Source organism: Cydia fagiglandana, chromosome 21 (assembly GCF_963556715.1).
Source record: "Cydia fagiglandana chromosome 21, ilCydFagi1.1, whole genome shotgun sequence".
In the NCBI taxonomy this organism is placed as follows: domain Eukaryota; kingdom Metazoa; phylum Arthropoda; class Insecta; order Lepidoptera; family Tortricidae; genus Cydia; species Cydia fagiglandana.
In genome coordinates, this window is record NC_085952.1 from 5,790,766 (window position 1) to 5,817,407 (window position 26,642).

The following is a 26,642-nucleotide window of genomic DNA, read 5'->3' on the forward strand; positions in this document are numbered from 1 at the left end:
TAATACCTACCTCGTCTGCGTCTATACTTAAATAACTGCACATAATATCATGAACAAAAGAACCCTAAGATTACTAGGACACGAAAAGGGGCACAATATTAAAGCCGCAATGTTGACAGCTAAAGTAGATGGCGTCGTATGGTCGTACAAGTTGCGGTAAGTTCCGAACTGAACTAAAATATCAAAAAGAACATTAAGTCGGCGTACAGCGCCATCTAGTTTGTTTTGTTTGTCTATGTATTAGGGAAGTCGGACCACACGCAGTGCAAGTGTTATTTTAAACGTCAAACGTGTTGCAGACTTATATTGGTCTAACTCTAATGTGCTATACATTTTAGAGCTGTAATTTTACCATTAACTCCTTCAATTTCAATGCTTCGCACTCATAGAAGTCATCGCTAACCGCTAACACTTCGTACCTTATACAAACGCACTCCTTTAGAGTCGAGGGCTGTGAAATAATAGCTTTAACCTTTCACTGTACATACCATTCCCTGAGGATCTACCGCGAGCCACGTTCGACGTGTTGCCTCTCTGTCGCACTTGTAAATTCGTACGTAAGTGTGACAGGGAGGCAACACGTCGAACGTCCGCAGTAGGCCCTCTGCTCCCTTTGACTTGCGGCTGTTCAAATGTAAAATTCTAACGTATCCTAAAATGGGTTCAAAAATCTCGGACAAAATTATGGCAGCGCTATTTAGTAAATTAAAACATTCAAAATCCATCTAGCAACATTGCAGGAAAATGTCACTTCTGTGGACAATAAAATAAAAGTTAAATACCCGGGTACTTATCACTTTTAATTCATTAATATCATTTTTAATTTTCGTTTCTGTAAGGGGCAGTGTAAAATTAACTTTAATTATCTTTTTGCGATGACTACAGAAAAGACGCGAACATATTAAGCATACAATAAACTGTGCATGACCCAACTATTCTTCTACTGAAAACCGCAATCAAATCGGTTCATCCGTTTGGGAAATACGAGCACAGAAACATACTAGAAACATGAATAGCGCGATTTAGAGATCGTGGTAGGTACGGAGTGCGACTTGTTGTTGACTCACTAGCGCCATCTGTTTTATGGAAATATGTATTACCGTGGATTGTAATGTACTCAATACCAGGCGTGGTTCACTCCGCGATTTCGTCGCTTTGCTACAGGTACTTAGCTAAAACTACATCCGTTCGACCCCAATTTTGGGGTTTGCCATAAGCCGCGCGTGGCGCTGTCGCCACCTAGCGGTCATATCTGTCCTGATCGTAACAGACGCGTTTTGTTAGAGAGTGAGTCTTCTGTACCTAGTAGTATTATTTATTCTGTGTCAATACTTTATACAATTTCAAGTGCAGCTTCTGAATTCTGTATTAAACGTCAAAATTGAATTTTACATATGGATAGACGCAATCTTCTCACACCTTACGAGTACAAATATCTCGCCCACTTAGCATAGGTCGATTTGTATAGTCGAGTGCATAAATATGTATACATTTTTACTCCTTATTGCAATGGGATTAAGGTGAAGAAATGTATACATATTTATGCACTCGACTGTACTTCCCCCTGTACAGTAATCATAACTTAGCTGTAGGACTTGTAAAGCTAACTTTGCACGACCACCTAATGTTCACTCTATAAATTGTCTTCTAATGTAATCGACTTGCTATTGAAAATTGTATCTTAACTCTATTTGATTACGGTTGCAAATATGATGAGGCTGTAAGCTTCTTTTACTATGTCGGTAGAAAAAATGATTTCATTCCTTTCACGTCGGTATTTTATGAGGGATTGAAATCCCTCGCTTTTCTCAGTGTTTCACGTTATCTACCTGCTGCCTGCCTGAATTATTTGCTTCGCTCTAGTTTCCTTTCAAAACACTATATCCTTTGTATAAGTAAATGAACCATTTATTGATAAAATAAGGATGTAATTTGTTGAAATTTTAATAGTTAAATGTTATGTAAATAATGGTCGACATAGTAAAACAAGTTAAGTATCTTTCAGATTCTCGCTTTAAAATATAGGTATATTAAAGTATTTATAAAGAAGTTTTTATATAACTAGAGAAATAATGCAATCAGATATAGATCCGTACACCTGAGACAATAATAATTAGCAACCCATTTACCTATACAATGAGGTGTATTGTCATTTTATTAAACAGTAAAATTACGCGAGGTAAGTATGGTACAGTCGCCATCAGATATATCGGAGCGGCCAAGGTGCTCACAAATATCTGAACACGCCTCTATTGTCAAGGCGTTAGAGTGCGTGTTCAGATATTGTGAACACCTTGGCCGCTCCGATATATCTGATGGCGACTTGTACATAATTCAGCCTACCTAATATTATGGTACAGAATAATAATTCTTATTATTCTATTTATTTATTTTTCTTCTTAGGCTAGGTCATTTATAACATGAATATAAAAGTAAAATACAAAAACACATAAAAAACAACAAAAAATAAGTATAAACACTAGAGATGCACCGGATATCCGGCTACTATCCGGTATCCGGCCTATCCGGCCATTATTTTACTATCCGGCCGGATACCGGATAGTGACCTACTATCCGGCCGGATACCGGATAGTAACATTGCTTGATTTCGGAGTAAACAAATTGGATTTAAGAGACAGATACGGTCATAATCGTACTTGTTTATTATTTAAAAACAATTTAATAATTCCATTGACTTGCACGCGCACTCATTTCGAACCTAGAAATGAGTCCGCGCGAACATTCACTAGGAAACAGGTCAAACCTGCAGAATGCGCACCTAAAAAACCGAAATGTAGCTATAGTTCCGCTGGCCGAATATCCGGCGGCCGGATACCGGATATTCGGCTGATGGTCAGGCCGAATATCTGGTATCCGGTATCCGGCCAAACAACTATCCGTTGCATCTCTAATAAACACATTATAAAAAACTAGGGATGTACCGACTAGTCGCCGACTAGTCGGGAAAGCCGACTATCCGGCCACATTTGTAGTCGGCGATTAGTCGGCGACTAGTCGGCAAAAATGGCCGATTAGTCGGCACTTTATTAGTCAAAGAAAAACAGAAAAAAAGAAACCAACAGTCAATATTTACCATATGTTTTATGTCTATTTTACCATAATACCTATTCAGGGTGTGGAAACTTTTGTTCATACATATGATTGACCGTTTGATCTTTAGGTATCGTATGGTGGGGGCTGGTGGTGTTTTCCTCTACAGGTCGATCTCACCTGATTCTCGTGTAATTTCATGGCCAAGTTCTATACTTAAAGGACTTTATTATAATTCAGTTTTTTTTTTAGTGGTGGAGCCATGTTATTGCAAAGTTTAGAGATTTATAAACAGGGCACGTTGCTCGTAAAGACGCTGACCACAGGGGATAGGTTCTTAACTGGCGACTACGTACGAGAAATAGAGCCTTGGAAATACCTCCTACAAGTTGTACCTACTGACGGTCTGCTCAGGATCGCAAAATAAAAGAAAGACAGAAATTGAACGAGGATTCTTGTGATAGGTCTTTGAACCTGTAGAGAACACCTTTTAGCCAAGCTAATATATGAATAGCGCAACCAAAAGAGCAAAACTATTGTTTTTCACCTGAACTTATACGAAACTAATGATCTGGCCGACTAGCCGACTAGTCGGCCGACTAATCGGCCATTCGAGCGCCGATTAGTCGGCTAGTCGGCCAAATCAGCCAAATCAATAGTCGGTACATCACTATAAAAAACCTAACCTAGAATGCCGCCGGCAGCGGGGCAGGGCCCAAGCTGCCGGTGGTCAGGGCTGCAGAGTGAGGAACCGACGTACTATACGCGCCGTGTCCAAAATTACTGCCTTCTGCATTATTATTTATTATTATTTATAATTCTCTAAACTACTCGTACACTCCCTTCAGTCGTGTTTTAATTTATCGCCTCGTTGCGAATTTTTTTTATCGCATTTGTATCGTAATGTACTATTAAATAATACTTAGTTCGATTTTGATTTTTTTATGTGTTTGTTTTATAATATGTGCCTATTTAGGTAGGTACTTATTAGGTTGGTACCTGCTAGAATAAAAAAAAAATCCCATCGTAAACCCGTAAGTAAATATACTGTTTAAAAAGTTGACAATACATCCTCTATTAGTACCTACGGTTTGTATTTTTCCACTTTTCCATATTGTATAACCGATAGCTTTGATAACCTCAATCGTTTTCACTCATAAACGATGCTACACCAGTCATACAATAAAATAAGTACGTGAATTGAATTAATTGCATTTTCATTTGATCCCTTTTTAAGTTTATGTACAGTCACCTGCAATAATATGTTACTCTTCGAAGGCTGCAAAAATATGTGACACGCTCATATGGCTCTACAAATAAGATCGTGTCAGATATTTTTGCGGCCTTCGTTGTGTAACATATTATTGCAGGTGACTGTACAGTGTAGGTAGTAGACAATACGGTCCGTATTAATGCGTGGGGCGTTTTTAGGTCGTTGTGCTGATTTTCACTGACCGGGACGCCAAAAGGGCGGAAAAAAGTAGATCAAGCAACTGTTCGTCAGGCCTATTCGGATTTCGAGATAATCACAAGATCTTGAGACGATTTAGAGATCAACTAGATCTACATTAGATATCGACTAGGTGTGACTTGGATATCTAAGTCATAACTTGTCGAAATCGTTCAAGAAGACCTCCAGAATCGCAGAAACGTCAAATTTGACACATTAAGATAGATGTGTTAAATATCTTTAAATTATCCGTATCGTAACTTGTTGAAGTCTAGTAGAAATCTAATTCATTTTCCGAATCATACCTACAACATTCCCTGGCCCTCTCCTTCATGGGGAGAACCTAGCCAAGAAGACAATCTTACATCGACAAAGACATAACGAAAAGAAACAATATATCGAGATAACAGATGCTACAAAAATCTTACAACTTTAAACTCCAGTTCCCTTTAGATTAGATGGTAAGATTTCTCCACACTTCTATCTTCCGGTTGCCGGGTCTTTCTACTACTCGAGTCCGTCTACTTTTATGGTTTTCTGAGCGGACAATTAACCGCTCCCTCATAGGTATCTTATCGTGTCATAATTATATGAATTTCTATATTGAGTGTAGATATTGTTATGCTTCGCTAAAAAATAATTTTCGTGCACTTACCTGCACGTGTCTATATGACTCTAAGATGTCGTTTTTGGAATTTACTTCCTGAATTTCATGAAGGAAAGTTATTTAATTTTATGCATTAAGTTGAAATCAGGTACCTAAACGTATTGTTTCCATTCTTAGGCATTGGGTTAGATGGAGGAATAGGTTCAATTAAAATTGCACTGGAATTGGATTGGAATTGGATGGATGTAAGGCCAAACGCAAATAAACTTGTAAAACATCAGTTCTTTATTGTGTCAATAAATAATTTAAATATCATCAATAACTTAGCTCCTAAACACTATCCATTCCGTGCGTGCTATGTACATGATGTTTTGGAGGTAGCTAGTAGGTGGGCGAGGATGATGATGATGAGACAGTCGAGATGGAAGCTACGCTGGAGTAGCTAGGAGACTGGGAACCAGACGAGCTAGATTCGCTAGGGAAGTAGGAGCTGTACGCGAGCTGACTCGGGTCCCAGACGCGAGAGTACGGGCCCGAGCTTGAGGGCTCCCATTGGGGGCTGCCATAGGAGTCAGCAGGAGCGGCAGGGGTTGAGGGGGGACCGTATTGTGAGGCGGGGGGTCCGTATTGGGGCGCTGGTGGGGCGTCGGTTGGCGCCATCATCATGGGCATAGCTGGGAAAAACCAAAATCAGGCAATTGTTAGTAATGTTATGCATACTGTGTTTAAATCATTAGGGAATCACTAAATTCATGTATACTCTTTGAAAGTACCTATGTATTTGTGGCTATTTATGTGGGTATTTATTGTTTAATACAGATTCAGAAGTGGCGAGTATTATTTTCCATTATTGTTATATGAATATGCAGCACTTCAAATTACCTACTCATAATTAAATATGGATATTGTTGCTGAGTGTCATACGAACCTCCCTTCTTCAAAACCAGATTGTAGATCAAGAATCCAAGCACCAGCGTGATGGCCAGTTTGCTGAGGATCAGGGCCTTGACGGCCTTAATGCCGATGATGGTCACCAGGATCGGCATGATCGCCTTCATCTTCAGCTTCAAGAGCAGCAGCACTGGGAGCAGAAGCTTCTTTTTCAAGAGGCCACGAGCTGCAAGATAAATTGGAATTAAAACCTTCAGGTAAAAAGCAAACCTCTGGACAATATTTTTAAGGAGTTCTTAATCGGTGTCTTAGTTAATCGAGATTTTGAAACAATTTTGCTTTTATAAAACTCCTTGCTTGGTTTTAAGGATTGCTTATCTCACCTTCACCGTTTTCAGTCTCCTCAGGGAATTCAACATCGAATCCCCGATCAGCCCTGTACGACACCTCAGCATTTTGGAAGATGAACTCCGGCAGCTGGAATCTGAACTCATTCGCGTTCAGGATCCTCCCAACACGGTCGAAGATCACTTTATCGATGTTCTTCTCGTCGAAAGACCGGGCCGACTCCTTGCTCACTCCGAGCTGCGTATCCAGGTATGAAAGCACTTTGACTTTAAGACATGCTGAAGGCTCGCTCCTTTCGAAACAATCACTGATAACACTGTCCAACAGATCCTCACTTGTACTCAAACGCGGGGTGATAACCTCATTGTCCCCTATGCTGTACCCCCTCACGGCAACCACACAAGCCACAAATAAAACGCACTTCATTGTCGTAAGGTCACTGTCATTAAATTTTCTAATTGGACGTTCGGCCCGGTTGGTTAATGGAGCAACAATGATTTAATTTTTCTATGGGCTTGGTTTTTATACGGGATCCTTAGGGCGGCAAGGCACGCGTTAGGTGCGCGTGAGTTGAATGGCGAGCGCTTTCGTTGGCGAAGTATTTAAGAAAGTCCTGGCGTACCATTGAATGCCAAAAAGCCGTATGTCGCTATGAAACTTATATGGAGACGCGACGTTTGTGTTTGAGCATAGTAAGAGTGGTGAGAGTGAGTGCGATTGGTTTGAAAATATTGTTTAATTGTTTATTAATGCCATTTTATGTAATTTAGCATTTAGGGTGGCAATAGCGATTTGGGATGCCCGTCCTTAGCTTACCAGATCTAAATACCTACCTACTAGCCAGACCCTGCCTCACTATGGGAAAATGCAAAAGCCATAGACAGGTAACGAAATTTCGATTTCGTTTTTCGCGTTAGGCTCTCAATTCCTGTATAGAAATACCCCTACAGAAGAAACAACAGGACTTTTTGCATGAAATGACTAATATGGTTAAAACAGTTAAACCCTATTAACATTGGTATCAAATCCTCTTTAACGACTCATTGCTATCATAAATTGGATCTTAAGTTCGTATAAGCTCTTCGTAATGTTAGATCATTGTTAACTGGTACGTGGTAACGGACTGTGAGCAATTGTTCACGAATGCTTAAGGCGGATTGCCTCGTCCAAACCAGAGGGCTTACCGCGAACCACGTTCGACGTGTTGCCTCCCTGTCACAATTTTACGTACGAAACTACCCTTTACATGTGCGAAAGAGAACTAGGTAGTACCTATAAGTATATAGTGGGTAGGTATGAAGTTTTGAGCCCACGAAATTCACATTGTTATGTCGAGGACGGTTCACCGCTTTTTAGCATCCTCTCCAGCCCCCCAAGCACTTCGCCCCTAGCCAAAAGGTTGCGAAATGATTTTCGGTATTAGCCGACTTTTTGAAGTATGTACCTACTTGGTATTACCCGACCAATGTGTACCTAACTTGAACGTTCGATCTGCCAGTGCTCGGTAAGCATTTGGAACGACATCCCCGGTCAAAACATTGTCATGCGTAAGAGTGCGGCTCTCACCCACTGAAGAGCTCATACCAATCAATCGATCGAATCGATCATCATTTCTGTAATGACCGCTACACCTGCGGACCTACAACCAAAGACGAAATTCGAAATTTCTTTATCTGCTACTCTATCGCTCGAATATGTAAGAGCGATAGAGAGGAAGATAACGTTTTTTGATTTTTCGATGTAGGCGGTAGGTCTTCCGACTTCGTGTTTGAGATTTACAACTGTATGTCATGTACTGACAATCACATAACTGAATAGTGATAGACCTTATCTCGTTGTAATAAGGGTTACAAAGAGTCTGATATATACCTGTGTTGATGAGAGTTTTTCCTTTGCATGTCTAACTAAGAGTGAGTAAACAGTTAGTATTAAAGTCGAGAGTGAAGCTCTGATGAGCTCAGTGGTGTTAAAGTTATACCAACACAGGGTTTAAAGTTTTCCAGTTTCTTTTTGCTGAGCTCGCTTCAATTTGGTGAACGTTTTTGATGTTTCATTGTTTATTAGTTTAATAATACTCGTAGTTGTTGTAATAGCCGAGGAAAATTGATTGACTCGTTCAAAAGACACAAAGGTTTAAATTTATTGATTAACTTTGGACATTCTCATCTCAAATTTAAGCCGAGTGTGAATTTAAGCTAAACACTTATGTAAGTTATAAGTACAAGACCTAACAAAACTAACTTATCTTTCAAACCACGTCCAAATTACGTCTTCCATCACAAAACACAATTACATCAACATCAAGATCTAGAAAGTGAAACTTGCTCTTATTCAACAAAAAGCTCTGTCTACTTACACTCCATTATGCAATATGGGGTGCCGCCATTTTGTATTCCAAACGCGCGGCCATTTGCATCGGCCGCCATGTCCGGATTGTGAAATGGCTGTTTCTCTTCCGTTTGAATGGCCGGCGTCACACTTAGCGACGTGCTAGTTGATTACACTTAATTAGGTCTGTTGAGTACGGCAGTTCTTGAGATTAGGTCGCCTTCTCCTAGGATGTCGTTAGAAGACGGGAATATCCGTTCGTACAAAAATGATGTGGTTAATATTGCTACGGATGATAAAGAAAAATGTCTGCTTATCCCCTCGGGCGGGCGGTAGAGCAATATAGCGTCCATTTCGAGGCATCTTGCCGCACGAGAGGTTATAGTGGTGAGAGTTCTGCTTATTGTTTGTTATGAAGTCATGGTTGTGCGTAGTTTCAAATTACATTCAAAATCGACAAAACGGATGACTTACTTAATAGGTATATTATATATCAACTATACAAACTTGATGACTTGCTTTCTTCGGATAGTTCGGAACTTTACTTCTAGTTAACACAAACTTACCTAATCAGTTTTTTATTTTCAAAGTACAGCCTGTATTTTTGTTCAGCATTTCCACGTGGGCGCATTAAAGGCGCATCCTAAATTAAAGCCAGTTATCTACCTAATAATTAGATTTATCGCAAACTTTCAAACGTGGCATTAAGGTGGTGTATCTCCTTGGATTTCACGGACCTATAAATCCCGGTCTTTTGAAAGGCTTGCGTGGAGATGCCAGCCGTATTCGAACAATGAGATACGTCAAATACTAGATATTGAAACGATATGGATTGGATATGTCAGTGTCAAACAAGTGTCAAAAGTGACGTTTTTGTGTGAAGAAACGTCAATTTTGACACATGTTTGACACTGACATATCGTTTCTAGATCTATTCATTGACGTATCTTGAAAATAGAATCGGGCCGATAGATCCAACACGTAAATACCCCTTGGAGAGCTTTAATGTCATGTAGAACGCCTGATGGCACCCGTTCACAAATGTATCTTATTGTCAGTCTCCGAGTTGTTTTGTTTTCAGATTTTCGTGTTAAGTAACACTATTTGGTACACAAATCGCGTCTGCGATGGTCAAACCGACGCTGTTTGTAGACACTTTTACTTTACAAATGGATTAGTTAACCTTTTTCTACATTCGGCGTCTTTTGTAGCTGTTTATTTTAAGGATTTAATGTGACGGCATATATATATAGTTGATTTATGGAAAAATGGTCGGCGAACTTAGGTACCTTAATCCTAGAACATAGGAAGTTATCGATATTCAGACTTTTCAATTTTAACCCTCGACATGTAAAATTGAGGGATGTTTTAATGTCGAGGGTTTTATGTAGCTATAGGATTTAGTTACTAGATTAAGTGAAAAGAAAATTAGAATGTTGGGTTTCCACTGGGAATATTAAAGTTTAGTTTATTTTAAGTTAATTCGTGTTATTTTAGATGCTATGGGAAACTATTAAATTAATGCCTCGAAACGTATACCTACATAACGTCGAGTAACATGCAAAAGTCACTAAGTATTATCAACAATTAAAGTAATAATGCACTTTATTACACTTGTAACAGGTTTTATTGTCTAATAATTTCAATGGTGTTAGTTAGTGACTTTTGCTTGTCACCCGACGACAATATACATTCCCGATTCCAATGTTTAACACTACGCTTCAGCGAAACTTTTCAGGTGTTCCTTAAATACCAATTAAAAGACAACTTTAAAGTCGAAGGTATATTTCGGGACCTCACAAATCTGGGTTATTATTATGGCCCCTAGTTATGGCTCGCTTTCCTACCAATACCATAAGCGCTGGAATAATATGGGTGTCCAGTGGGTCAAGCGTTAGGAGTGCCTTAACGCCTCTTGCATCGCAATGAATAGTTTATGCATGGGTTATTTATTATTGGTATTGGTAGGGCGCGGATTAATATTAAATTGGTGGTATGTCGAGGTCTTGGGCAGATATTTAGGCTCACGATCGTTCGCAAATCCTTGATGTGTTCGGCCCTTTTGGAGTTTGCCCAATTTTCAATTGATATTTATTTTATTTTATTTAGTAATTAAAACTTAAATCTATCATTACAGGCTTTACCTAATGCGATAGATAAGCGACAAACCAATATTCAGAGTTATTGTCAATATGTACATATAAATAAAACTTAACTTAAAACATAACTTAATATTAACATAGTGGCCTTTATGAAGTCATTCAGGGAGCACGTAAATATGTCTAACCCCTATGGTGTAACCCTAACGTTAATGGTAGATGTCATGAGTTAACCTTTGAATTATGGAACATATTCGCGGGTACGGGCTTATAATAAGGAAAACTTAAAAACTCAGTTCGGAAATAAGCGTTAATTTTACTCAAGTAGGTAATTTTATAACTATGAGTAATTTAAGGAGTTAAGTACATATTATGGTATCTAAGTAGGTACGCTTACTTTTTGCTGTTGTTTTAGAGATGAAGAGCATCAGGTACCTATAATAAAATGCATTATGGCGCCAACATGGACATTCGACAATGAAAACAAATATCAATATTGATAACAACATAATAATCGATACGAACTAAAATTAAATTAGTAAACTGTTGCCCTTACTTTGTGAGGCACTTAATCTGCTTATGTAAATATCTTATTTATATAAAATTAGACATTCTAAAATTATTCTGGATTACAATTTCGAAGCCTAATCTTAGATTTATTTCAAAATTCGGCATTATTCAGGCAATTGACGTAAGTAATTTAATTCTTTTTTGTCATATTATAAGTCCCTGGAAACTATTGTCCCATTTGTGGGAAAGATATAATATTAATAATACTACCTAGGTATATATACTGCATTGTTTGTTTTCAATTTATTTATATAGGTATTTAAATTTATAACTTACTCACTATCAAACATTTATATTCTCGCCAAACTGTTAAGTTTAATAAGTTTCTTTTTTTCTCCGTTCTCGCGTTGTTATTCTTTTTCCGGCCAGTTACTAATGGAAAATCTCGACAATCTAGTCTAATTAATTAATAAAACATATTATGAATGCAGCTTAGTTTTTAATTCTTATTTGAAGAAATAAATAATAAGTAACGCATATTACTTAAACGAGGCGACACAGCGTATGTACCTAACCTAGTTAGCTGTCAAAAATATACCTACAAACTTTTATGCTTTATTTTTAGTACCTATTAACCTAGTTTTGCTGGGCATTTTCCGCAAATCGACAACCAACCATTGCGCCTATTTGCGTGAAGACGAGGTAGCGCTACTCTAGCCACCCCAGCTCCTCCACGAAACCTACAATGTATTCAGGTTGCTAACTGCCTCCTTTCCCTCCTTTCCCATGGAAAACCACGGCACGTGCACGGTGTGCACGGGTTCCCTGGGTTGGATTGCCGGGAGGGTGTTGTTCCTGATGATGTTTCTACCTGTTTTATTCTTACATTTTTTTCTATTGTTTCAATAAATAAAGGTCTCAAATAAGCGATTCCAAGTTATCGAAGGTCGAATTTTCAGTACTTTACAGACTGTCGTTGTAAATTATGGTTCAGTGATACATAGTTTAGAAACATTAAGGCCTTTGCCCAACAGTGGGATACAGTGGGCTCTGAATAATGAACAAAATATTAATTATTTGGCACAGTCCCCAGTAGGAGTAGTTAAACTAGTTAAGCGGGCGAGTCGTTCAAAATCATATAAACACAGCTTTAGAATGGCGTAAGAATTATATGAGATACTGCCACGCTTTTTAGTTATTTACGTACCCCTTCTATTATAAAGCAAACGATAATATCCTATCTTATTCTTCTATCTTAAACGCCTATCACACTTCGCATACTAACAAGTAGCTATGTATCGAGACCAAATGCTATAAGTACGCTCTGGTATGCCAAAGGAAAGTAAGGATGCGAGCTGACCAGCAAGACAATTGACGGTAGAAAGTTGTATCCTGAATCTTTATTGTTAATGTATTAGGAACACGTATTAGATTTTGGCGCGAAAACGTGGCGGAAAATATGTTGCATTTAATTTTGATTGGATATCGATATCGATTTCTACTACTTCAATATTACCTATCAATATTACCTACCGTACCAAACGTTGCCAGATTAAAAAAAAACGGCTATTTTCTACTAAACAGCTGTACCTATAGATCTAATTTATAATAATGGGGAAAAACTTTGTTAGTTAATTACAAGTTTTTCGAGGCAATATTTGTTATGCCAACAATTTTGAGCAAGCATACGGTATTTTAAGAATGTTAAGTATAGTATTTTACTGCAGAATGAATGTTTACCTGTTTAAAATCATCCATATTTTTATTGTAAAATATTGTAGGTACTAATTGATTTTTTATCGTAGTCATTAAAACTAGGGTTAGAAATAGATTTCCATTGTTTATATTCGAATTATTTTGCTCAGTTGCCATTAGTTATACTAGACTCTGAATTTATGTTACAATAATAATTATTAAGTAATTATCAAGTAAAGTTGAAAAAAAATTGATTTTTCTAGTGAAGTTTCAAAGATAAAATAAAACAAAATACAACTCTCCTTCTTACTACTTGTTCTTTATTTCATTGAAAAAATAAACAAAAGCAGAGAGGATGAAAAAAAAAACAATGTTACATTAACGGTTTATTTAAAAAAATAAATAAAAATAAAACAAAAAGCATTCACACATCACAATCACACGCCTGTCACTCAATAAATAAATTGCACTACATAGTATTTACACTCGTCAGTTTCATCTGAAACTATTATTTGGTTTATGTCCGTTCGACCGATTCCATTTTTGAAAACGGTCTCTGAACGGTTTTTTTTTATTTGAGGCTTGGGTCGTTCGAATTCAGTCCGGGTTCGAGTAGACGGTTAATGGTAAGCGTTGTAGGCGAGTTCTTGAGCGAGTTCCTGGGGTTCAACAGCGTCCCTCCTCTGGCGGGCGGCGTAGGCAGCATCCCAAGGTCCATGGGCCGCGATCTGGGGGTGCGTGTTGTCCGCGGCGATCTGGGTAAACTACAAGGTTAGGCTCAAGGGTAAGTGAGGAAATGTTAGACGAAAGGTGCAAAACTACAAACTAAAATGTTGCCCGTGAGAGTGCATTCTGTGCTAGGATATTATGGGTCATGTGTGCGTGATTTAGAAGAATATGTTTGTGAAAAGACACTTCATTGGTATTCCCAGACAGATTGCATAAAAAACAAGTAGGCCGTTTAAAACAATGTGCCATATGATCCTGCAGACGGTGAAAAACAGCATTAATAGTGATGCGCTGCATAATATTGCGTTCTCATTTAAATTCAGAACAGGGAATATAGTGAAAGTGGTGCATTACAGAATCAGTGCAGTGAATACACATTCGAATGCAATGCGATTTTTGAAAACTTTTTTAAATCGAGTAGCATTCTAAATTACGGTTGAATAATAGAATCAACTCACCTTCTTGCAAAGCTGGAAGATGGCCAGAGCCACGGAGACGACGAAAGAGAAGAAAGACAGCTGCAGGGCGTTCCAGGCCTTCAGACCGAGCACACCGATGGCCAGAGGGATGAGGGTCATGGCCTTGAGGAGCACGAACACCAGGATAGGCACGATGATCTTCTTGAGCTTGGCTTTGCGGGCCTCGCCGACGGAGCGGGCGCCCTCCTTGTTGAACTTAATGTTCACGCTCATCTCGTCCTGGTCGAGGTTCCTGGGGCTGACGGTGATCTTGGTGTCAGCGATGGGCAGCTGGAAGGTCACGTCGTGGGATTGGATGAAGTTTTCAATGTTGTCGAAGAAGTCCCCATTGGAACGGCCTGTGACATCATTGCCGGCTCCGTTCTTGGTCACTTCCACGGCTTCGGAGATCTAAAAAGAAATACTTGTTAGATTTATCAAAATTAAATAATAAAACATTGACTAATGGGTCATATTTATATTTACCTGGAAAGTGTCCTTCTTGAAGATGGTATCCAACAAGGACATGACCTTGAACTTGATGCAGGCAGTGGGATCGGATCCTTCGACGCAGCCGGATCTCATCTCCTCGACGAGTCCATCCATGGGTGTTCCCTTCCAGAATCCTTGCTTGGCAGGCTGGGCCAGCGCACCTCCGAACAGCGCCAAGGCCACGAGGAACATCGCTCTGTGAGACACCATCTTGTTCTGTGCTCCTGGTGTTTACCGTTGGAAGGCTAGTGAGTGTGTGATGATTTCGTCAGGGACTCCGCGCTTTTTATACAGCCATTTCAAATTCAGCACGTTGTTGGTAGTTCCGGTACGCATCGTCTTGCCTTCAATGAGCCAAACGGGGACTTACGATCTTTCGGTGCGGACAGGATCTAAGTGTAAGGGAAAGCTATTTGATATGAATCCTCCTCAACTATCTCATTCTAAAAAGTCTTATGTTTGAAGACAGTTGTGTATTCGTCAGTCGTTTTGGATTGTAGTGTCCGGAGCGCCTTTTCTGTTGTTTGTGACACCGTACCCTGATTCGGGCACTTGTGATCCAGTTAGTTTGTCGCATTCCTTCTTGTGGCATATTGTTCGCATGTGAGCGAGAGGTAGAAGCGAGGGCTAGGTGTTTGATATGGAAGACGGGCAGGCCGCACGCGCACTTTGCATACCTAATGGTGTTGGATGGCTATCATTGAACTTGTCATTGTAGAGATAACATCGCTAAAGAGCCGATTTATTACTCTGAATACCGGGTGTGATGCAGGGTCAAGGATTAGCCATGTCACGTGTGAATGAAAGTTTGTTTCAACTACTATAAAGATGGAGAAAGGAAGATGTAATTCATGGGCTTCCAAATTTTTATGATTTTTGTAATCTCATCGACACCTATCCAATATCAAACTATAATAGGAATTCAAGAAAATAGAAAAGAAGTACCTAAGTATGTGAAGAGTCCTCCGACAGCCGCTGATGCACAGAGATCCAGAAATACGTAACCACGAAGAAATCACCCCCTCCCCCCCTTCTTCCTGGCGTCATCCCGGCATTTTGCCACGGCTCATGGGAGCCTGGGGTCCGCTTGACAACTAATCCCATGATTTGACGTAGGCACTAGTTTTTATGAAAGCGACTGCCATCTGACCTTCCAATCCAGAGGGAAAACTAGGCCTTATTGGGATTAGTCCGGTTTCCTCACGATGTTTTCCTTCACCGAAAAGCGACTGGCAAATATCAAATGATATTTCGTACATAAGTTCCGAAAAACTTATTGTAGGTACGAGCCGGGGTTTGAACCCGCGACCTCCGGATTGAAAGTCGCACGCTCTTACCGCTAGGCCACCGGCGGCGAAAAAATCAAAGAAATCACCCATTAGTTGAAAATATAGTCTACGTTAGCACCCCTCCTTACGATATTGCTACAGACCAAACTTCTCAGGACCATTATTGGAGCGACTGGTATATATTGAAGTAATATTATATCATGCTGAAACAAATATTGATGAAATTCAGAGTGTCCTAGTTACCTTATTCAATCCGTCCAGTTGTTCATTTAAACAGTTGCTCGGTGCGTGTTTAAGTAGAAGGATCATGTTGTTAAGGGGCCCACTGATTACCAGTCCGCCTGCAGTCTCTGGCCTTATCGGGCGACCTGCCGTCCTAGACCAATAACGTCCACAAACATAAGCGATTATTGCCGGCCGGCAATGGTCTGCTGCCACCTCTGCGACTACAGACGAGTCGTCATTTTCCCACCGTACGGCCGCCTGCCGGCAATAGTCTGATATAATTTTGACAGATCCCTACAAATTGACAGTTCGCCGGACGATGTTAGCCTGTCAGTTAACCGCAGCAGGCCACACATTAACAGTTCTATTTCAGATTTTGGACTGACGGCTATTCGGACTACGGCTCGTCGATTCCGGTCAGCGTCGACAGATATCTGCCGGACAGTCCGTGGCCTGCAGGCCAATTTACACACACATTATTCGATAGCCGGCCGGTGGCCTGTTGGCCGTCATCTGTTGTCAGTCGAGAGCCTTCAGTTTCGTGTTTTTCAACTAGTTTAATTTTTTCCTCAAAATGGACTGTCGACGTCAAAGATAATGTTTACACTTTTGGACCTTATTCCTTTGTAATAAGGCAAAAAATGTAAACCTATATTTTACTACTACAGTGAAACCTGGTTAATTGGTTACTTGGATAAATGGAAAACCTCAATAGTTGCAACCAAAGCTCTGGTTCTGGTCCTTTGGAACCAAAGGTCCTCTATAATTGAAATTATGAAACTTTTTTAGTTATTTTATTAGTTACATGAAATTTGATTTTGATGTTTTTCTTATGTTTGCCTCCGTAATTAAACAGATTGCATAAAGTAGTTACCTACTCTATAATTGTAACAGTTCCATTGTTTGGTCCTATTTATTATTTCTACTAGTAAAATAGGATGTACTTTAAATATTTATTTATTTCATTATTTTATACTTTATTGCACAAAACACTAAGTTAAAGGTACAAAAGGTGGACTTAATGTTTTAAGTTATTCTTTACCAGTCAATTACTGGCCCAACCAGAAACTATTTTACAAGCTTTTATTACCTAACTGACTTTCAAATCTGAGAAGGACGAAGGTTATCAATAGGGAATATTACGCGAAACTCTGCGTAGGGGGCGCCAGACCGTTACAGAAACGAAATACTACCAGAAAAAGGTGACGAAGTGGATTACTATATCTGGTGATGTACGTAATTTTTTTGTTTGATTTCTTGTAAATTATAAAAATCTATTACAAGGTATCAAACAAAAAAATCACTCGTAAACCGCCCAAGTGGACCTAATATTATGTAGAAAAGGTGTTAAAGAGTAGAATGAATAAAACAAAAACATAACAGTAAAGTATTTTCATTTCTTTCAATTTGGTATACAAGATAGCACCTAAATAAGAGCCGGTGTAAGTAAAAGTAGGTTGAATCCACCGCTTGCAGCTTCTAACTCCATATCCTTTTTTTGTAATAATTGTCACATATAGTAACAGCACCAGTCATGGGACATTTAAGAGGAAATTTGGAGTATTTATGATATTTCCCTTATACATGTAAATGGTCTACCGCTTAGCGTGTTAAAAGATGAAAGTCCTATCCGTCTTTCATGTTTTAGGCGTGTTGTATCAAAGATACTGCAATTAGTTTCCACATATTTAACAAATTAAAACTATGCTTTTTTTCTCCAGTCATGGACACTAAAGTTCCAGTAATGGGCCCCCGGTAATGGATGTGGATCCAGTAATGGGCCCCCTATAATGGACATTGCTCTATCAGTATAAAATATTGAAATGGGGAATAAATTACGGCAAAATAAAACAATTTTTGGTATAAGCTTTTATCGCTGAATTTATTTTTCTTTCCACAGCCAATTATTATTGTATTAGATCCATCGAGACAATTCTAATATACCCTAACACAATTAGTTAGGGTTTAATGCGATAAAGTTCCCATGGCCACCTCCTGTCTCCATCATCAGATCAGGTCCATGTTATCATAATATTGCATTGTCATCCGATTTGCATACTTAATTACCTACTTACACAAAATTTCAACTGAATCGGAAATCGAAAAGTGGCTCAAATTCAGCTACCAAGATTGGACCCACACTAACTAACAGGGCAAGTTAAATAAAAGTTTGGAAAAACGATATTAATTTATCCGAAGTCTGAGAACACACCTCCTGATTGACATATTTCTTAACTACATTTTATTTCTGTATTGTTTAAACATGAAATTATGGCATAGCAAGCATCATTCTGTCATTTGTCCCATCATAGGAGGTACGCAGTTTTACAGCTCCTATAATGGGATTGGGCCAAATACCACTATTTTTTTTACATCTGTGGAGTCACAACATAGTGTGTTGTATACCTTATCTCATGGTAAATGCAATTAACAAAACACATTCTAGTTTTCATCAAGTATTAATTAATTAAAATTTTATAAATTAACTCACCTCTCTTAGCGAAGTTGTTAAGAATTCGTAGTGGTATTTTTTTTCAGTGACACGCCAACTTTTAGTTTGACGCCAATTTCTTGAAAAACAACCAAATTTAATAAAACTTCAAACTGAAACAGCTCTCTAGGACTCTTATTTATGATAATATACAAACTACTTTTGCCAGTGTTTATAAACTACTTTTAGATACTTATTTTAGAGGAATTATGTTTTTTTGTCCCATTACTGGTTCCACGTCCATTATAGGGTCCACTACTATAGTAGGAGAATTGCAGGTAGGTAATATTGCGTGGCGCCACGCCACGCTCTGTAACGCCGAACACGGTTTGCTCCAGATATTCTTTTAACTTAAAACGGAATGAATTAATGTTGTCATAATTCGGATCCAACTTGTAGCTGAAGAATTTCAGGCATGGATCTTATCTCTTGTCTAAGCAGGTACTTCGGTTAGGTTAGGTGAGGTATCTCCATACTTGCGCTAGTGTTCCTACCACGTGTCTTTATAGCGTACTTTATAGAATCAAATCGCACAATTTTTGCAGAATGTCAGTCATGAAAAAAATCAGAATTGTGATATTATGCTTTCGATTTTCTTATAAAGGTATTTTTCATAGCTAGTCTTTTCATTGCTAGCTGCCGTGAACGCCAACGATGGTATACCTCCCGGCGTTATCTTGAGAACTATTAAAATTTTAACCAGTGTTTTAGGTAATATTGGGAGGCTAATTTCCCTATTTGAATCTTTGAATGCTTGCTCCTTTTTTTCTCGGTTACACTTCCAGCAATCAATAATCATGTCTGTATTTTCGAATATATAAGCCACGCAAATACAATATGTCACATTTAAAATTAATAGAGAAAAAATAAGGTTTATGTTATAATTCTCTTTACGACATTTATTTTTGACTGACAGTAAACAACAGTTGCGAGGTAACAACATGATAAATAAAGAAAAATCTTGACAAACTAGATACATGCAACCTTCGCATTGTTGTATTCAGGCCTTAAAATTGTATAAATTTTATACTCACATCTGGTGACGTAGTTTGCACATTCGGAATAATTTTATTTCAATTTGACAGAAGCCCTACCGTATTTAAGATTAATAAGGTCTACTGGCCGTAAATTGTGTATGAAATTACAAGCAAATATCAGCCTCAAAGAATTAAGTATTGGATCCGTGATGTTCGAAGACAAAAAGTCGTATGCTTATATTGCTTATTAGGGACTATGAACTCTTAAGTATTAGGAATAAAATAGAATTTACTAATGCTGTAACGTGTGTCGATCGCCGGCCGGCTACCTCATGATGTGTGTTTGACTGGACTCGAGGCCACGGACTGTCCGGCGGATATCTGTCGGCGCTGACAGGAATCGTCAGGCGGCCACACACGATCAGTTCGTGTAAGTCGTCAGGCCGAAAACTGACAGAAAACTGTTAGTGTGTGGCCTTTTGCGGTCAACTGACAGGCTGATATCGTCCGGCGGACTGGTAATCATAATCAGTGGGCCTCTTTATGTTACTACGTCACTATCAAAACCAAGAATTGGATCCGTGGGATTAAACTTTCGGGGAGAGATGATATACCGACCCGGTTAACAGGTCATAGGGCCAAAATTCTTTACAAAAAAACTGAAATAAGTATTCAAATTTCTGAAAGATACTTCTATCTAATAGTTCTACTAACACATGCTATTTACATCTTTACAAACAAAAATATGGCCTAGATTGTGAATGAACTTAAGTAAGGTGCTATTAAAAAATATAGAAAAGTTAGATTATCTCGAAAAGCACGAAACATTTAAGTGCATTTTCTGGACCAGCCTAAGGTGCCCTGTCGGTGGTTAGAAGGTTATCCATTAATTACTGGGCAACCTGTATACAGCTACTATAAGGACGTGGGGGTATTTACTGTACATACTCAGATATTTAAAAAAAACCCCAAGGCCAAATATTCGTATCAATAATCCAAATAAATGTACCTGGAAAACTGACGTACCGGATGGAGAATTTTAAGAAAATTTACATATTTTTGTTTACAGGAAGAAATCTTTCCCATTTCCTTTATTTCATTTACTTACTATACAAATATTATAAGTCAGACCGAGAAAAGTCTGCAGCGATTTTGATAGCCCACGTACGAAGTGCAAGACAGCATAGTCGCGCTACCCTCTCTGCCACGCATACGATAATTTTACTCCATGTTCAAGTCGAAAGTGTCTTTGTGTGACGTCAGTGTCTTTGAACGGACCAATCACGGCACGGGACTTCGCTCACATCGTCCCGCGCACCCCCGCATTTTTGGCATCATCGGTTGCATGAAATAATTGCTCTAAACTCGGTCTAGAGGATTCCCAGTCTATGTTCTAGAACGAACCGTTTTTTCAGCGAACGGTTTACCTAAAGTCATCATCATTAATTTCAAACCCAGTAATAATGAAGTTTATATTCTCGATACCTATGATAAAAATGAAATACCAATGCGCTAAGGTAACGGTGGAAATTCTATTCGATCCTCTATCAAGCGTCGGCAGAATACAAAATGGCTGCCCATTTTCGTCCGGATCCGCCAACGGGGAAAGTGATGCCTATTTCACTCGGACAATTAAATTAATTATGTATTTAATGTCCGCCAAGTCCGCCAACTGGGCAATTCCATACAAATGGCACTTAGCCAAGGTGTATGTTGAAGTTTTTTTCTTGTCCTCGCTAGATAAAATATGTAGGGCCACTATATTAATCCAAGACATAAGATACTGTTGAAAATAAGAAAATGATAACCTAAGCTACCATAATATACAGTGTGGAAAGATCAGTCGGGTCCTGGAGGGAAACTACCTTAAATCCTTAAGCTGGCTAATTTTTAGTGTTCCGTACAAAACTTTGTTTACGGAACACTTATGGGATCACTTCGGTCTTGCAAATCAGTTTTTCACCTCTGTCCTGGCGATTTTCGCGAAAACTATAGCTAACAGGCAGCTGACCAGTCAATACCCAACTTAAAGAAGCATGGAGACGGCGGGAAAATTATCAGCTTAACTTTATCTTTATTAGTTTTTCAACTGCAGCTTGACCTTTGGTTGCTTAGGGCTAGCTAACTGATGCTTACACTGGTCAATTCATATTAGGCAGTAATTTGCGAGAAACATCCTTAGTTAAAACTTTGGCATTGAAATTTATGACTTATGTCTTTGACACAAAGTTTAATTCTGCTTGCTTATTTTTGTGGGATATTTAATTTTATCTCAATAGCCTACTATAAGTATGAGAGAGATCTACAAAATACGACCTTATTATATTGCAAATAAGTTTAAATTTCGAACGGGCTTTCCAACCAATGGACTAGGCATCTCAAAAATCTGAAAAATTCAAATTAAGAATTCCGTTCTTGACTGTCGTTGTGTTTTTTTTTCCACAATAGGACACATAGAGTTAGTAAGGCGTATAGAGATAATAAAGTCATTTAATATTTATGAACAGCTTTGTATGGATTTTATTGAGAGTATCTGATTAATTGTATAATTATAATATCTATTAATTATATTCAGTACTTATGTATATTTTTGAACGGATCGGTGAGCAACAAGATTCAGGGCTATAACCGCGAAAATAGAAGTTCGCAAATTGCGAGCATTTTTCTCTGTCACTCTAATTACGCCTACATTGGAGTAAAAGAGAAAGATCCCCGCAAATTGCGAATTTCGGTTTTCGCGGCAGCCCCTCAGTCCTGTTACGAGAAAATAATTTTGGAAGACATTAATAGTATATGACAGTTAAATATCACAGTTTTTAGAAACAAAGGTAAAATTGACGAAATATTTAAAGTAAGCCGATCTTGTTTTTTAGCAGTTCTAAATAATATTAAAGTCTATATATATGGCATAGAACTAGAAACAAAATTAAATAAAAAAAAATAATGAGTTCTAAATTCAAATTGAAGGAGTATACATTTAAGGTATTATAGGCCAAGCGCGCACCACTATTTTAATTTTTGCGACACGATTTTAGAATCGCGCTGTAATATCATCATCATCATCTCAGCCTATATACGTCCCACTGCTGGGCACAGGCCTCCTCTCGAGCGCGAGAGGGCTTGGGCTGTAATATATCGCAGAAAATTAACTGCGCGCACTGCGATGAAAAAGTCGACGATTTGTTCATTCTCAACATGGATTTCGTACCAGTCGCTTGTCATGAAACGTGTCTTTAATATGCGATTGCTGTATGACTTTGAACATTTATAACACAAAGGTGATCCCCGTCTATTTCCTTAATTAAATAGTCAACATCTAGCGTCTCATTTTGAGACTCCATTGGAGATGCAGGTGCCGAGATGTTGGGGTTTGGAGAGCGAAATGCCGACTGAGGTCCGGCCGGAGTGCGATTTTATTATCATGCGCGTATTATAGTGCGCGCGGGGCCATACAACTCCGCATGCTGCAATTCACTTTGCGACAATCGCGTCGCGAACAATCGCGGAAAATAGTGACAAAACACTAATTGCAAAGGCCGAAGGAGCGATTCGAGGATCCGAAGCGTCCGACAGACGCGCGCCTCCCGTAACTTTTTCAAGTATTTTTAAGTACAAGTGTCTAAGTCACAAGATCCAAAGGCTGAAGTCGCATTGGGCCGAAAGCCCGAAGCATCCAGGAGGTCAGTTCTAAACACAGGTAATTAATACAAGTGTCTAAATGCGAAGGACGGAGGCCGAGCTCCGCGTAGGGCCGAAGGCCCGAAGCCTGCAAGATGTCAGTGGTTAAACACAGAACTGACGGCCTGGACGCTTCGGGCCTTCGGCCCTACGCGGAGCTCGGCCTTCGGCCTTCGCATGTAGGTACTAATACTATTGTTCTGTGTTTAAGTACTAACATCCTGGACGCTTCGGGCCTTCGGCCCTACGCGGAGCTCGGCCTTCGGCTTTCGCATTTAGACACAAATACAAAAAAAAAATATAAAAAAAATTAAAAAAAAAATTAAAATTTTAATATTAATTTTAAAATTTGTACTATTGTTCTGTGTTAAAGCACTGACATCCTGGACGCTTCGGGCCTTCGGGCTACGCGGAGGTCGGCCTTTGGCCTTCACATTTAGACACTTGTACTATTGCTCTGTGCTAAAGCGATGACATTTTGCTAAAGCTCGGCCTTCGGCCTTCGCACTTAGACACTTTGTACTATTGTTCTGTGTGTGTAGTTAAATACGGTATCCTAAAAACAGGCAAACAGCCTCTGTAAAATGTAACGATGCGAGCTGTACGGCTACCATCAGTTTGGCATTGACATAAACGCTACCGTGGGCGTGAACGTAATTTACTTTCTATGCATCTTGCTCGTACTGACATATTAGTGCGAAAGAGATATACCTATAGGAAGTAAATTACGTTCACGATATCGTTTATGTCAATGCCAAACTGATGGTAGCCGTACGGAACACTAAATGCCTCGAGCTATCTCGGGCTTGGCCAAATTATTTTTAAAGGAGACATTCCTTTATTTTTAAAAAGAAACAACACTGCATTCAAAGATTTTCTAAAACTCGATTGCCTCGCCCGGGATTCGAACCGACTAAAAATTCCAAAAAATAAACACTCGCAATTTTATTCTACTAGTCGATACAGTTGATGTTAATGAGAACATTTCTCCAAGAAACATTAGGTCTTACACTCGTCTGTCGTATAAAATATCCATAAAATCTAATATTTAGCACCCAAGATTTTTTTAGACAAGCCAAATTGAAGAAAAAAAAAGAAAAATCATTAAATGCAGTTTTGTTACTTTTTAAAAATAAAGGAATGTCTCCTTTAAGTAAAATGAGCTAGCTTAAGGATTTAAGGTGGTTTCCCTCCAGGGCCCGACTTATCTTTCCACACTGTATAGGTACCTACACATCAGTATATTAACACGATGTTGATAGGGTTGGTACTTTTTATTATTTTTATACCTATTTTATATATCTTATTTTTGGATTTCAAAATTGATTAAATATCTTTATGATGGATATTATTATCCACTAACTCTGAATGAATGATTTATTTGTTTTGTATTATTTTATTCCCTGACCCTTTTATTTACTGGTATTTGTGCATTTTTAACTCTATTTTAATTAATTAGTTGCTACCTTTTGCTCTCAAGTAGCGCAACGTAAAAATCGGTATATTTTTAACTATGTCCATTTTCATCGTCCATGGAAATCCGATAATTGTTAAATGGGAAAGTAAATAGTTGAAGATGCTTTAATTTAACTTTAAGAAGTATTTTAAATTAATTAATTTATACCTAGGTATTATGTATAGTGTTGGCTACGTCTGTGATATCAATTACGCATTCAACCAGACGTTTTTAGCTGAGCTTATCGTGACTAAAATGTCATGCGTCATTCCACTAAGCTGGCTCTGTATTAAACCGAGCACACATTACATCACCACGCAAATACATTGTCCACTCAGCTCTCAAAACAAATTCATGTCAAATTAAACTAACGGCTTTGTCAACATCAATGCAAACTGCACCGGCCCACATCGGTTGACTTAATCATTAATTCATTGCCACGCCAAGGAAGCGCCAAACCAAAACTATGGAGCGACCCACACTTGGTATGTGAGGCCATTCAATATTAAATACTCACTACTTAGTTACCTCACCGGCACCGCTCCGAGTGGACAGTCAGTGCAGAAGAAAACCCACTTAAGTGACCTGTTATCCCCTTTCTCGACATATAAGGACATGTCTAAATTAACTGTGACGAATTTCACGAAGCGGACAGGCAGTCCGTTCAGCAAGAATGAAACAATTGAAGTGAAACATGAAGAAGTTCTTCAGAAATCTCCCTTTGAGAAGCAAAAGGAGAAACAGAGTGAACTGCTGCAGAAGGTAAATAAGAAGACTGCTGAATATCAATCGAACAAACCTAGTTCTGGTGTGTTTACTGAAGTTACTACATCAGGCGCGTTTACATCTAAGAATACAACAGCTAAAGAAGCTACAAAGAATGATGCAAGAGCATCACCCCCCAAAAACATTTCAAATGGAAATGGATCTAAGGGTCTCCTAGGTTTCCCATCATCGGCTAATGACTTGGCACTTGATGCCAAATCTGACCTGGAAGCAGACGCAAACATATCAAAAGAAACAAAAGACAAGGTGATCGAGAAACTGTTTACTTTAGTGTCAATGGTGCAGCATGTCTTCGAGTCTAAAGTGAGAATCATGCAGGAGCTAGAAAAATACAAGGATACGCATATGAAGAACGAAATTAGGAGGGAAAAGGAACATTCAGAACAGCTGTACAAGTTGAATATGAATTTCCAGAACGAGGTTGTTCAATCGATTCAGAGATTGAAGAGTGAGATCGATATTTCGAGGAATGTATCTGAAAATGTGGAAGAGAAAGGGAGTGCAAATGACACATCGATAGAGTTCACTACGAAGTCACAAGTCAGCGAGGAAAACGATATTGAAATTAAGGAGGATGACAAATCAGAAGGAAGTGAAGAGTGATGATGCCATGTTATGTATAAATTACTTTATTATAAATCAGATTTTGTGGTGATGTGTTTAATTTAGATGAAGGTTTCCCTATTTTCCTGCTGCGCCTTTTAATGCGTTGAAGATAAATTTTGTTCATTTAGGTACAGGTACCTATGTATATTTATTAATTCTATGTAAAAATATGTTACTGATGTGAAGTCAGCGTTGGAAACAGTGCAGAGGTACTTGTAAGGTTTAGATCGCATGGAAGTAGCACCATACCCAAAGGTATCATACTGTATTAGTTTCAATTCATAGGTTTGATTTTCAAAAAACATAATTTTGGAGCATTCCATGAAATTGTCTACCGTTTGTCCCGTTCAAAACGCAAATTTTCTGAAGATTTGCAGGTATAAGAGTTTCCTTTTCTATGACAAAATGGTCAAAAATATGCACAGAAAAATAATCGCCTGCTTTAAATACCCAAAAAAAAGTCGCAACACAGGAAA

At 38.7% G+C, this 26,642-nt stretch overlaps 4 protein-coding genes across 5 annotated transcripts in view; 1 reads left to right on the forward strand and 3 right to left on the reverse strand.

Annotated features, from left to right (window-relative positions):
* Positions 1–26,642, reverse strand: part of LOC134675243 (transmembrane protein 216-like) — a 489,019-nt gene that overhangs the window by 131,922 nt on the left and 330,455 nt on the right. The gene's annotated exons all lie outside the window — the stretch shown is intronic.
* Positions 5,373–7,050, reverse strand: LOC134674994 (uncharacterized). Its single transcript, XM_063533139.1, has 3 exons — positions 6,383–7,050; positions 6,037–6,225; positions 5,373–5,782 (listed from the first exon to the last, which is right to left on the reverse strand). The coding sequence occupies exons 1-3, from the start codon at positions 6,771–6,773 to the stop codon at positions 5,490–5,492; spliced, it is 873 nt and encodes a 290-aa protein (XP_063389209.1). The 5' UTR covers positions 6,774–7,050; the 3' UTR covers positions 5,373–5,489.
* On the reverse strand, positions 13,386–15,541 carry LOC134675142 (uncharacterized). 2 transcript variants are annotated; one of them, XM_063533302.1, is made up of 3 exons: positions 14,653–15,541; positions 14,167–14,577; positions 13,386–13,743 (listed from the first exon to the last, which is right to left on the reverse strand). In XM_063533302.1, the coding sequence occupies exons 1-3, from the start codon at positions 14,866–14,868 to the stop codon at positions 13,600–13,602; spliced, it is 771 nt and encodes a 256-aa protein (XP_063389372.1). In that variant the 5' UTR covers positions 14,869–15,541; the 3' UTR covers positions 13,386–13,599. The 2 variants fall into 2 exon arrangements, with proteins under 2 accessions (XP_063389372.1, XP_063389373.1); XM_063533303.1 differs by having other exon boundaries at positions 13,386–13,734; positions 14,653–15,535.
* On the forward strand, positions 24,936–26,211 carry LOC134674987 (uncharacterized). Its single transcript, XM_063533132.1, has one exon. It carries the CDS (start codon positions 25,390–25,392, stop codon positions 26,161–26,163), a length of 774 nt encoding a protein of 257 aa, XP_063389202.1. The 5' UTR covers positions 24,936–25,389; the 3' UTR covers positions 26,164–26,211.